At 47.4% G+C, this 13,604-nt stretch overlaps 1 protein-coding gene across 2 annotated transcripts in view; it reads right to left on the bottom strand.

Annotated features, from left to right (window-relative positions):
• The window catches only part of IL17RD (interleukin 17 receptor D), a 65,118-nt gene extending 51,911 nt beyond the window's left edge, over nucleotides 1-13,207 (bottom strand). For both annotated transcript variants that reach the window (XM_024556679.3, XM_053929863.1), the window contains exon 1: nucleotides 13,014-13,207. In XM_024556679.3, the coding sequence (XP_024412447.1) occupies nucleotides 13,014-13,139 (126 nt within the window). In that variant the 5' untranslated portion in view covers nucleotides 13,140-13,207. The remainder of the gene's footprint in view (nucleotides 1-13,013) is intronic.
• Between the last annotated feature and the right edge of the window lie 397 nt (nucleotides 13,208-13,604).

Below are 13,604 nucleotides of genomic sequence, written 5' to 3'. Positions count from 1 at the left end.
ACATTGAACATTTTGAGATGATCAAAGGACAAGTATGGCCAACATAAGAAATGCTATCATTTAACATCACATGTTTATTTAGCCCCACCAAGCCAAAAAGGAGAAGACTGTTTGAAAGAGAGAGAATGCCTGCTTAATCAAGTAAAAATGCATTCATTACTATGCTATTCAACTTGGCTTTCCTGAAATCAGACACTTTTGCCCCTAGACCATAAGATTGAAGCGATTTGAAATGAAAATATTTCCTGTCCACTGCTTGCCAGTTTCTAGCCCCAGAGTGATATAACAGATGACATCCAGTACAATAAATGCTTTTATTAACCATAAATTTGAGCCTGCTTTAGGGATTTGAAGTGTTGGGTTTCATGCTGAAAAAATGTAATGTTATCCACAGACCATCAGCAAGTAACAAAAACAGAGGCACAGGTTATGCTACTTTGATCAAATTATGGCCAAAAAAAAATCGTCTTTTGCATTTAAAATAGTAGTGCATTCAAAGCATATCTTCTAGAAGCACCACAATAGTTTAATCATATGTCTTATAGAGTTTAATGGAAATTCATCTTGAGTGCAGATTTACAGAACCAGAAGCTTCTGTTAAGCAGAAAGGAAATTGAAAAGTGTTATGAAGCTACACGAGCTGAGAAATCCAAATACTAAAACGGGACCCCTAAGTCGGGTTTCTCACCTCAGCACTGTTGACAAAATGGGCCAGATAACTCTTTGCTGGGGAGAGCCAATTTGTGCACTGCGGGGGTGTTTACCAGCATCCTGGGCCCCATCCACTAAACGCCAGGAGCATCTGCCCCTCCCAGTTGTGACAACCAAAAACGTCTGCAGAGACTCCCAACATCACTCCCAATTAAAAACTATAGCTGTAAGTCAAACTTCTGGCCCATCTACCGAATGCTACCAGATTTTCTCTTTACTCAAAGACAGCGTCGGAGCTAGAGGGGTCTCATGGCCTCCGGCTCTCTGCCCCGGTGCCTCCTCTAAACAGAAATGCTTAGCGACCAGTGATTTCTGAAGTCAAAGGCACTCTGCACTTCCACCAAAACCAAGGGAGCAGAGCTATGGAAACAAGAACTTTCTCTCTGGTGACCAGAGCAAACTAGGCAAAGCAAAGGCAACGTGTACCCCCTCTGAGGCCCACCGTGATCCAGCCTTTGTGTCGGGTGTGCATTCCAGCACCAGAGCCCAGCCCACGGGGCTGGGCCACACTGCACCCATGCCAGCATCCAGAGCGCTGCTTTCTGGCCTTTCACTGTCTGGCCACAGAGGGGACCGGGGACTCGGTGCCAGAAAAGAAAATGAAAAGCGAAGTTGAACCTCTGTGGTCCATTCTCTGGATGCTGAATGTCCCACTATTACATCTCGGCATGACATTTCACAGCCAGCAGGGGAGGAGGCCCAGTCCTGAAAGCTGAACAAACGCAGGCGCGTAGGCCCGCCTCTACCCTCACAGTCTCCCCGGACTTATGAATAAAAGATGGGGGTTTTGTCTCCATCGTTTCCCTGGTACCCTGTAAGAATAACAACTTGTCGCTTTTTGACGTTTTAACTTACTTTGAAAAATAATCAATATTAACTTTACATGTCTTGGCCCTTAAATCTGGGGTAGGGACAAATAAAAGAAAGAAAAGCCATGTAATTAGGTAGAAGATGGTAATTCAGGTTAAACTAATGAAACTGTCTGTAAGGGACTCTAATAAAATAATTTAGGCAATACGCCATCATAGAACTAAAAGGGTGGAAACTGACTTTGAGGACATGTTTTGAGTGAAGTGGCCTTTACTGGAAATAAAGTTCAATGTTTTCTTAGCACAAAGGAAAGAAATGGCTGAATTTTGGTGTGAGGAAGCACTCAACCGTAAGGCTGCCCCCGCCAAACAGAGGTTTTAATAGGAACTCATTCCCAGTCGCTGAGGGCGACATCTACCACTGTTTCCAACAGGCTCCTATGAATAGCAAAAGCCTTCAGCATTCCTGAGACATTGCACTCCTGGTTTTGAGAGAGCAATGTTCATTCCAAATAGTCTTTAAGAAAGATTATACTACTGGATAGCACAAATGACACCGTAAACTTTCTTTGGACCCTCAGAAAAGGAAAAGGGAAGCCCTAATGTAAAGCATTGTGTTTATTTTTTTAAAAGACAACACAAGACTGAACTGGGTTAAACCATTAGAAAGCTCCCTGTGTACGACAATTTCAAGTTGAAAAACCAAATTTTGCTCATCACTATAACTGCATCTATATATTTTTTATCCATTGATACCTTAAACGCAACAACATTACAGTATTGCCTTTGGAGGAATGTTGGCAAAATATTTAATTTGACCCTAATCATGAGGAAACAATCAGAAATTCAAATTGTGGGACTATCCACACAAGTGACCTTTGACTCTTCAGAATGTGTATGTTAGAAAGGACCAAAAAAATAGGTGAAGGAACTGTTCTGGACTACAGCAGACCAAAAGGACAAGCCGTCTGAGAGTGATGAGTGAACCTGTCTGAATCCCAGAAGGTGATGCAAAAAGAAATCATGAAGGACATTAAGACAACTGAGGTAAATGTAGCGAAATGTTAAGAACCAGTGACTCTAGGCAAAGGAAAAATAAGTGTTTATTTTGCTGTTCTTTCAACTTTTCTGTAGGTTTGAAATTTTTCAGAATACAAAATATGGGAGATACGGCACAGGAAAGAGAAGCCCCAAGTACAGGTGACTGGCTGCCTGCTGGTCTGGGTGGGGGCTGGGCAGCAACAACTTCATCATGCTGTTTAGTTTCAGAAAATACATGCCCCAAAATATTACTAATATTTTTTTAATCCTCACCCGAGGATATGTTTACTGATTTTAGAGAGAGAGCAGGGGGAGAGAGAGTCAGAGAGACAGAGAAACACCGATGCAAGAGAGAAACACACACTCCGACCAGGGATCAAACCCACGACCTAGGTATGTGCCCCGACTGGGAACTGAACCCACAATCTTTTGGTGTATGGGACAATGCTCTAACCAATTGACCCACCCAGCCAGGGCCTATTAATATTTTTAAAGGAAAATTATATGAAGTCTTAATATAGATTAGATCTAGGATACAAATAAACATAAAAACATTATCACATGACTCCACTTAACAGGGCAGTGGGAGGGTAGATGTACACAGAGCAGACATTTATGACACTCATATTTTATTGCTTTTTAAGAAGTCGTAGGTACCTTTAAAATCCCCTTTATGCCTTTGCCTAAAACTCTTCTGCAATTTATCATTCTCTTTCTACTCTTTATCTGAATTCCTATTAATATAAAAACTTTTTAGAATGGCTCTTTAAAACTTTCCTGCCCTCCACCTAAACTCTCCCCAGTTATCCGACCCCATCCTTTTTTAATGAGATAAAAGCAATGAGTACACTAGTCTCGACCAATTCAAAAACTGTGTCCTTAAGAAAAATGCCTGGCCCTTTAAGTAAAAGGAAAAAAGTTCAACAGATGGGAAATGTTCTCAAGTGAAACGATATCAGATAGAATTTCTTTCCCTCCAGGACTTCAAAACCCAGGGAGGAGAGCAGTGAGAGAAGGAGCCTAGAAGGGACCTGGTGACAGTCACCTTGGGTGACAGGACACTGGGAACCCACCCCTCTTGCTGCCCTGAAGCAGTCTTTGAGCAGCACAACCAGATGTTACATTTTCTCTGCTTGATTTCAGTAAAACTCCATGACCTCTTTCTCAAATTAAAAAGGCAATACTATTTTTTTAAACCACAGGAGCTATCTTTAGTGAAGCCTTCTAAGGATTTCATTAATTCATAGCCAGCCAACCAGGACTTTTCCCACAGTCTCCCACAAAAAAGCCCGGGAAGTCACTGATTGCTTGGCTGGATCTGAATATGAGCAGAGGTAAGATCAGAAATATCTCGTTCCTCCCACAGGGAGGCAAGGCATGAAAATCAAAGCCGGGCAAAAACTCATTACCACAGCTGGCCAGCAAACCCACAGCCCCGGAAAAGAAGGCAAAGAGCATCTTTGATTCTGGATGGACCGTCTAGCAACTTCAGAAAATGAAACGCATTCACAACCAGAGGGGAATGAAACAAAATGAGACACAATGTTCATACCCACCGAGGGCTGCTGCCAGGGTGGAGGAGTCATTTCATTCCCATGGTTTCATACAGTCCCAAACCAGGATGCTTTAGTTAATGCTTAGCAGCAACTTTTTACATTTTTTTCTCATCCACAGTGCAGCATAATCTGACACCCCAAATATTCTCTTCAAGCAACTGACACTTTGCAAAGTGCAAGCCCCTCCAATGACGGCCCCAATCGCCACCTCTACTGTTTCCTGGGAGCCCGTCCTGCGGCTGGCCCAGCAGCTGGCCAGTGTGGACACACAGTGCCAACAACAGTGGTGTGAATGAATAAAGGGAGCATATTTCCATGCTACTCTCAGCACCTAATGCATAGTACGTGCCAATGCTAATAAAACTACAACTTGAGAGGAAACTTTTATTATAATTGCTTGCCTTACACGTCACCTCCTCACAGAAGTCACTCGAGATCATCCGCTTGTGCAGCCATTGCTCTCATCGGCCTATTTTAATTTCCTGCAGAGCAGTTAGTCATTCAAGAGACAGAGAGAGAGAGAGAAACTGCTAGGTGCTTGCCACTGATCTTGTGATGCAGCAGGGGACAGAACAGGTAAAGGCCCCGCTCCCATGAAGCTGATGGTGCAGTGAGGGACACAGATGGGCAGACAAAAAAAAACACCATGTGTGCCTCCTGGTGAAAAGTTCTGTGGAGAAAAATGCAGTGAGGAAAAGAGGACAGAGAGCAGTAATTGCTACTTTAAATAGGGTGCTGAGGTCTGGCCTTTGGCTATCCTAATCAGGCCTAGCACATAGAAAGCACCAAATACTTGCTGAATATAAGAATGGTCACTGCAGATCTTTCTTATCAAGCCATTCATGTGCTGAAGAAACTTTCCAAGCCTCACCATTCCTAACAGGCACATGCAGGCAAAACCCTATTCGCCTAGATAATAGGGACCCTCAAGGGACCCTATTATCTAGTCCCGACCTCAGTCTTTAGCTTTCCTGTCCGCATGCCCTCCAATGAGCCGCCCTCCTCCAGCTTTGCCCACATCTTTCTTTCTGCCTAAACTGTCACCCTACCTCTTGCTTCCTCTCTCCAAGAGGTCCTGCTCAACATCCCCTCAGGAAGACCTGCCTTCTACAGCCGTCCCAAGCCCTTCCTCTAAGTCTCCTCTGAACCACCCAAATTTAGTTTCTTCTCCACACACAAACCAAGTTTCTGCTGCTGCTTCACTGCTTCGCTGCCAACGCTTGCACGCATTCTCACTAAATCTGGAAGCATGATGGGGCGGGTGTGACTTTACTAAATGCAGGCCTTGTGGCAAAGGGGAAATTCACATGGGGAGGCCAAGGGGTGGTGTGGAAAAGCCTCGCAGAGAAAGGCAGACCTCCACCAAAGCAGGAGCAACTGAGGCAGGGCAAGCAAGAAGGCAGAGTTACTGGGAACCAACTGAGAAACAGGCTAACTTAGCAGAGACTTCCAAAGGTGGGGGCTGAGCAGCCCCCAGACACTGGCTCACCATTACTGCAGGACCAGCCACGACTTGACACAGAGTAGCTGCTCAAAAAACCTGTCTCTTGCCTCCTCACTCCAAATAAGTCTTTTTGAACTTCAGATGTTGAGCAGTTACAATAAATCCTAACTGTGTGAGTGCCTGTGCCCCACCCACAGCAAATGGGCCCACTGCAGAGGAAGAAGGCCATCAACTGTCACTCAACAGGGACCGTGCTGGCTGACTGCTCCTGCGTTTGGTCTGGAGGCACTGCATTTTCCTCAGATAAAAGGAGGGCCATTTTAGGAGAAAACAGAAATCACCTGGACAGAATAAAATCAAGAGAAATTTCTAAACCATATGGCCTGTCTCAGGAAAATGTACCTCTTCGTTCCAAGGAAACCCTCCCTCTATCCCCATCAACCCTCTCACTCTTGAGTAAAGCTGTCCATCTCAGAACAGAAGTCTGGGGCCACAGCCAGCATTTTTTTTAAAGGGCTACCATTCAATGGGGGGAGGGGACAACTCTACAAAACTGACAAAACAGACCACTTGGAAAAACTCCTGGTTTTTAAGGGAATAAAGTACTTTTTAAACCTAAAAAAGTTATTTCTGTAAATCCCAATCCCTTATGATTTCAAAAGGATTCATTTGAAGTATTCATTTAACATGTGAAATGTAAAACACTTTAATTGATGCTATAATTTCCATTCCGTTTTCAAAGTTGTTGTTTCATTTTTATATGGCATTTCTGATAAGTTCAAGCAAGCTTCCCTACAAAGTAGTAATTTTTCATGAAAAGCCTCATGATTAATGTCTATTAGATCAGGTTTGGAATGAAAAAAAAAGTGCAATAAAATTACAATTTGTTCAACTTCCAACAAACACTTGCCATCTACTGCCCTTTCGATTCTTAAGGTACCAGGCTGGTGCAAGGAGGACATTCACCATTAGCTCACTATAAAGTAAATGCTTCTTGAAAGTGCACAGCAGAGGCAGTTTTCATTTGTGCTATTAAATCAGACAATTTATAGGTCAACTTCCGTTTTAGAAGAGAATTACATGTGTGTTCACATCACATCTTTATTTTGTCATCCACCCAGTGATTTGTTAGGGACAGCTGGTACCTATTAAGTCCTCCCTTTAAATGTTGTAGCTTTAATTAGCTACATCCACCTTCCCCCAACATTGCCAAACAAGGGACCAAAGGAAAGGGAAGCCGTTTTTATCATGGACTCTGTGAACAATGGAGCCGTAAGTGCTAAAGTAATAGCCTCCATTAGAGACTAACTGCTTGTCCCTTTTTCAGACCCCTTGATAAAAAACAAGATACAGATGGGGTTCAAATTTTCAATCTTTGTTACTTAGGTAATTTTTTAATTGTTCAAGTTTTAGTTTCCTCCCTGGTGTTTTTCATTAAACTTTCTTTTTAAGATACGGCTTGGGAAAGGATGAGAGTCAGTCTCCCTGGAGAAATTCTTGGTATTATTTTTGCTACAAACTTACTCGGACTTCTGAGCACATGAGGCCAAGCAGACAGAATCTGCAAGCAGAGAATAAACCAAGTATGGTTTTCTACGAACGGACATCATGCTCTTCCCAGAAGAGTTTCCAACTGACAATGAGAAATTCAGTTGATGAAATCGTTTAAATCTGCCACACGCAGATAAAACGCACTCTGATCTGATTACAATTTAGACTTCCCTTCATTAAAGAAAAAAAGTACCCATTCATACATTCGGGACTTCAGTGTGAATTATGGCAACAGGCTACATTTTGTGCAAGGTAAGGAACCATCTCAAGAATTCCCCCTTGGGTTTGGTTTTGCCCCAGCTTTAATCTGCATTAAAGACTATCTGTTTCAATAGGATGTGATCACTCCTGGGCTTGTGTCTTTTCAATCAGCCAGTGGCCCTGCGGGGCTTAGAGTGGCAAGGAGGAAGTGGCCTGTGGTTAAACAGAGGAAATACCAAGGCATTTTAATAGAGCAAATAGTCTTTTACTTCCCACCGGGAAGAGCTTCAAAGGCCCGGGCCTAGAAGGAGACAATGTGTTGGGGGCCCATCAGTCACCTAATCGTGCATCAGGCCCATTCAGCACAACCCCGCCACCAAGACAAACACTGCCCAGGGGGACATCGCCTCTCACCGGCTGGGCAAATCGGGCTGCTTGGGGATTAATCCCGTAGCACCAGCACAGACAGCCCCCCTGGGCTTCCTGAGGGCACGAGACCCTCCAAATTTGGGTGAGACGCAAAATGGAAAAGGTCTCAGCTGCCAGGCTAGGGTGGCAAGAGAGAGGTCAGCTCCAAGGGTGCGGCTCCCACCCCAGCCTGTGAAGCTTCGGAAGGATGCCTGAGCCCCCACCTCAGTCCATACTCTTAAAAATCAAGGGCAGGGGACCCAAGCTTCCAAAACCCTAAAAACCCACCCATCAGAGGCAGACACAAGACGCAGCGAGGGGCAAAGAAAGGGACAAGTAATCATTGACGGGGTGGCCCCAGCAGCAGCAGTGCACATCTGCCGGGACACAGTAGGTAAAAGGTTTAGGGACCCATGAGGGAAAACAGGATTTGAAATATTAAAATACAAAACGCACATTTCAGGCCAGATGAAGCATGAAAAACACTCAACATTAAACAGAGACTTAAAAAAGCATTAGCAGGGAAGCCGTCTGTAAGGTTTGAAGTGTGAGAATATGATTCAGATCCTACTCTACTCTCTCCTGAGACTGTTTTCCAGACAAGCCCAGCTGTTCTGGGGAGGAACCCAGTGGAAGTGTCAGGTCCCCTTCCTTCCTGGCCTCCTCTTCAACCCCAGGCCAGAGGTACCCATCCAAATCAGGTACCCATCCAAATCAGGTGCCCTGCGCAGTGGGCTCCCCAAGTCCTCTCTCAGGCAACCTGACCCCTCTCATTGGCCACAGCTCTGACAAAGTCTCCACTTTCCTCTCTAAATCCACTGAAATAATTTAAAACCAAACTCTGATTTTAAATGTTTAGAATGTGGCTTCTCTCCCCTTTCTCCCAATCAGAACGCCTGCCTCCTAAAGCAATGGCTCTCACCCTTGAAAGAACATCAGAGGAACTTGTTCAAATGCCAGTTCCTGGGCCCCACCTCACTCCCTTTCTGGTTCCATTAGCCTTGAATCTGCATTTTAACAGGCTCCCAAAGCAATCCTGGTCCTGGAAGCCTCCAGATTCACATTGAGAAATTCTGTTCAGAAGGAGTGGTGCCAGAGCCAGTACTTAGTTGCTGGTCACATTCACTCAGCTGTATCTTAGAGTTAACAACTGGCACAATGCCCCAGGCAGTGCAAGGGCTCCGGGGTCCAGTGGAGAGAGATGGGAGGGCTGCTCCACAGAGACGGACCAGGGCCAGGAGGATTCCCAATTAACACTGCACACGGACTGGAAGAAGCATCACACTTATAAGAATGTCTCTCTGAAAAACGTGTCAACCAGCGCTGTGTCTCTTTTGACCAAGGATTCTGTAGGGGAAACAAGAGCATGTATAACACGGACAACATGGCCACGGACAGGCAGACCATATGCGGGCTTGGGAGCCATGAGCTGCAAGTGAATGAAAACGCATCCAATTCAGAATCAAATAAACATGCCTGGGCCCACAGCCAAGGAGAGTTCTTGGATTGGACTTTTATCAGGGACCTAAATTTTAACCAGCTGGAACTTCTTTTCCAAGTACCACCCTATTCCTTCCTACCTTTCAAGATGAAGTATTTGCCTTAAATGGGAAACTTGCACTTCATTGTGACGATGATGCCAGCATTCTAGCTTCCTGAATTCCTGAAGGAGCAGACATTTTGGGGGTAGACACTGTGTTTCAGGGATAACAGACCAGAGAAGGTATACCCCGTTTAGGTAGGAGGGTAAGCGATGTCCCTCCTCTTCCTCCACTGCAGGAAAAGCAACTAAATAAAACCCTGTGCAAGCAGACTCCTAATTCTTTGTTCCACAAACAGGCTTCCCAAATGCCCAACAAGACCACAGTAAGAAAAACCTAGCACAAGTGATTGATACAAACAAACCCATCCCACTACCAAAAAGCATGAGTTTTAAGACCCAGTGTCAATGAGGATGCCAAACTTCCTCTCTGGAAGTTTTACAAATTGTTACTTCTTTGGGAAAATTATATTTATTACTCAAAGAGCAACTTTACCTGGCAAGGGCCCTAAGAGATTTTTTTTTAAGTAGTCAAGGAAGTGTGCCCACAACTCATTTCTAAAACACTGAGCTGTGTTCAAGATGGTATCAGCCCCTTAATTGTGCCGCTAATAATGGGAGGTTGTGAAATCTGACCACGCAAACCAGGCTGGCTCCTCTAAGAGCAGCCCGAAAGGGTGTGTTAGCAGAGCTGCCAAGGGAGGGTTAGCTGGCTGCAGTCACCTTACAAGTCCTGAGAAAATACACATTCCTGCAGGGGCAAGAGTTCCTGGAACAAATGCTTCCTGGAGATCAAGGGGGTCATTCGCTCAGCAACTCTCTAGCACCCAGATCCTGCCCCTCCTTCAGGGCTCACTTCTCCACCTTGATGTCCCCTCTGAGGTTCTGTGTCACCTGGACCCACAGAAAGCCCTCTCTTGTTTGCATCACAGATAGTCGACCCTTATTCTTGTATGTTCACATAGCCCCCGCTAGACTGTAAGCAACCTCATAACAGACTAACATCTACCTATGGGCTGAACACCCACTACCAAGTAGGAGACTCAGACATGAATCAAATACTCAAGTCACAGTACACCAGTATTTACTGGCCAGTCCTCTGACAGAGCAACTTCCGGAAGAACTTACTTAGAGACTGGAAACAGGGAAGGCTTCCCGCAGGAAGTGATGCTCAGAGGGGAGGCTGAGGTGTAAAGAGAAGACACACCAGCAGGAAGAGCATGTGCATAAGCCTGCTGTGGAGGGGACACTGAAGCCTGGTGTGCTGCTCTCTCCCCCACTTCTTAAAATCAATCACTTAATATAGGATTTGGCAGGATGGCTGCAGGGTCTAATTCGGTTCAGCCAAGATTTACAGGGCTCCAGACTCTCAGGCCACCACCATGAGGTTAAGACACTGCCTAACTAGTCTGAAGACGGAGATGTGAACAAACGCAGATGATGTGGTCTGGTGAGAACCAAAGTGCAGGGATCTGCAGGAGAAGGCAAAGCAAGGAGAATGGCATTGTGGGAGGCCTTCTCTGAGGAAGCATCACCTCAGCTGAGTGTTAGGCCAAGCAGGTTCTCAGAGGAGGAAAAGGCATCCCACGTTCAGGAAAACGCATGCCTCGGCAGCATAAAGGGCAGAGGAGTTAGGAAGCATGGTGAGAGGGGCTGGGCCTGGGAAGGTGAGAATGCAAGGCAGGTAGGCAAGCTGGGTTAGGGAAAGCTGGCGCTCCATCAGATGTGCCAACAGGCAAATCCAAGAGGGAAGGTTGGGAAGAATCTGGAATCTCGGGGATGGCCCAGAGGCTTTCATGCTCATTCAAGAAGGGGATGAAGATGACCCAAAGAAAGGATTGGTGGAGCCCAAGTAGGAGTTGCTGAGGTCACCCCCAACTAGGAGTTGTGGTGGGAGAGAGGTCAGCATGAATGTGAGGCCACTGGAGAAAGGGCACCATTAATTCTGCAGGGGTGCAGGTTTAGGGGAAAAGAACATTCCCACAGGCAGAGAGAACAAAACCACCCAGGCTTGGCTCCCCACCGCAATGAAACTTCACAAGCTTTGTGTACTGACACGTGAAGCCACCCAGGCAATTGCAGAAAACCAGGAAATTGGACTGATTCACCTATGCCATCATATGAAATCCTGGAATAAAATGCCTGTGATGCTGTTAGTTATTCAAAAGCCAACCTATCAGTCTAGATCCAAAAAAATCTAGGATGATCAATAAGTCAACATGAGATAGCTTTAAAGAAAACTTTTTAATCTGAAAACTGAGGAAAACTTGGTATCTAGTTTTTAAAAGTAAAAACACAATCATGTTATTTTACTAAAATGGGAGAGAGTAAGAAAATGTGCTGTTTTACTCAAGTAGTACGTTTTATGTTCACTCTGGGGTTTGTGAGTGCAGGTTGTAGCCGTCTATAGTGCAGCTCTTAGGCTTAAAATCCCAGCTGCCCTACTCATACCTAGTTTTCCACACAGTTTCTCAGAATGTGGGGCAAGTGAGCTGGAGGCACCAGCCTGTGCCCCTAACAGGGTGTCCAGTCGTAGGCCTCAACTGTGCTGAGGTCCTTCAGAGCACCCAGAAGAGGTGGTGGGTCAACGTTGCTCTAAGCAAACTACCTCATACCCATCCGTTAGAGCAACAGTGCTGCTGAAAGTAGCAAATACCCGTTTACTCCCATTTTCCAGGTGCAGAAATTGAGGTTCATGGCTGCCTAGGAGCAGAGCCAAGGTCATGTCCGTGGCTGCCTTAGCACAAAGCCCATGTCCTCTACACAAAGCTGAAGGCTGTGAGTGCCCTGATGCCCCGCCGGCCCTGGGTTCCTAGGGAGGTAGGGAGCAGATGGATGCAGTCTTCAGGTACCAGGACCGCCCGAGCCCAGGAATCCTGGTAAGGACCCGGGACGCTAGCGTCCTGGTGCGCTCAGCTCCTCAACCCATGCCCCTTCGCCCAGACAGCATCAAAGGGAGAGGGTTCCGAGCACACGGCAGAAGTCTGTGCACCTCACCAGTCTCGTCTCGGGCACCTGACGGAAATGACAAGCTCTTGCTTTCCTTTGGCGATGAAAAATATCTTCAAGTGTAGCTGGGGCGTGGTGGAGTGGGGTGGGCGTGGGGGAATCATCCTTGAGACCATTCTTAGATGAAGGGGTGAACGGAGGACCAAAATTTCCCAGCAAATCAAAAGTCGGGGGTGGGGTGAAAGTGGGGTAAGACGGCCTTGAAAGAACAAAGCGACCCTGAGAATGGGGCACATCCCTCCCTAGTTCTCTGGGTCCGCTCTGTGGCAGTCCTCGGATTGGGCAGATCTGTGGACCAGAGGACCAGGGTAAGACTCCCACTCCCGCTTTGGAAAGCGCCCCAACGTTGGGATAGCTCCGAGGATCCCGGCTCCGGGGCGCGCAGCCCTGAGGCGTTGGAGGTCCCGGGCCAGGAACAAAAGATGGGGAACCCTTCTCCCACCCGCCGCCGCGCGCCCCTCTCGCCCGCTTTCCGGGAGCGGGACCCCGACCCGTGGCCGCGCCTCATTAGCAACACAAAGCCGGGGTTTGGCGGCCCCTTTCATCCCCGCCGGGGCTGGCGGACGCGCGCCCCGGGAGGGAAGGAGCTCTGGAGACGCTGGGGATCCCAGCCCAGCCTCGGACTCCGGAGGAAGCAGGCGAGTCAGCGCGGGCTCCGCCGCCCGCGAGCACCTGTGCGCGCCGCTCCCGCTGAGCCCCCCGCGCTTTGGGGGACGGCGAGTTTCTTGCCGCCTTCTCCTTACCCTCCAGCCACAAGTGTCGGCGCCCCGCGCCCTGCTGGAGCCACCCGCGGCCACCGCCAGCTGCGAGCCGTTCAGACAGGCGTTGACAGTGAAGAAGACAGAGCAGAGCTGCAGCCACGGGGCCATGGCTGTGCGCTTACCCACCCCGGCCCTACTCTGCGGCCGGCTGCCAGCCGCGAGCCAACCCCGAGTGGGCGGTGGCGCCGGCGGCTGCGGCGGCGGCGGCAGCCCCGGAGGAGGAGCGGGCGGAACCAGCGAGCATGCGCCCCCGGACCTAGCCCCGCCCTTTCTCTCCCAGCCCCGCCCCAGCTCCCTTAACACCCTAGCTCTGGCCCCGCCCCTCCATTCTGGCTCTCCTTCTTGGCCCCGCCCCGCCCTCTAGGCCACGTCCCTATTTCCACGCCTTAAGCAAAAGCCTAGAAAGTGGAAGGTTTTTCCCCCGCTCACCTGAAGGGTTTTTTTTAAGGCAAAGGGTTTGCAAAGTAGTTCCTGCGCCCTTCAAAAACTCAGAAAAACTCAAAGAATATAATAATAATGGTTTTAATAACAAGTTAATAAGCATCTACTCTTAACCAGTCCTCCTAGTGAATC

The sequence above is a fragment of the Desmodus rotundus genome, chromosome 8 (assembly GCF_022682495.2).
Source record: "Desmodus rotundus isolate HL8 chromosome 8, HLdesRot8A.1, whole genome shotgun sequence".
NCBI classification, from domain to species: Eukaryota; Metazoa; Chordata; class Mammalia; order Chiroptera; family Phyllostomidae; genus Desmodus; species Desmodus rotundus.
Note: the sequence above shows the minus strand (reverse complement) of the source record. Positions and strands in the feature narration are given on the sequence as shown.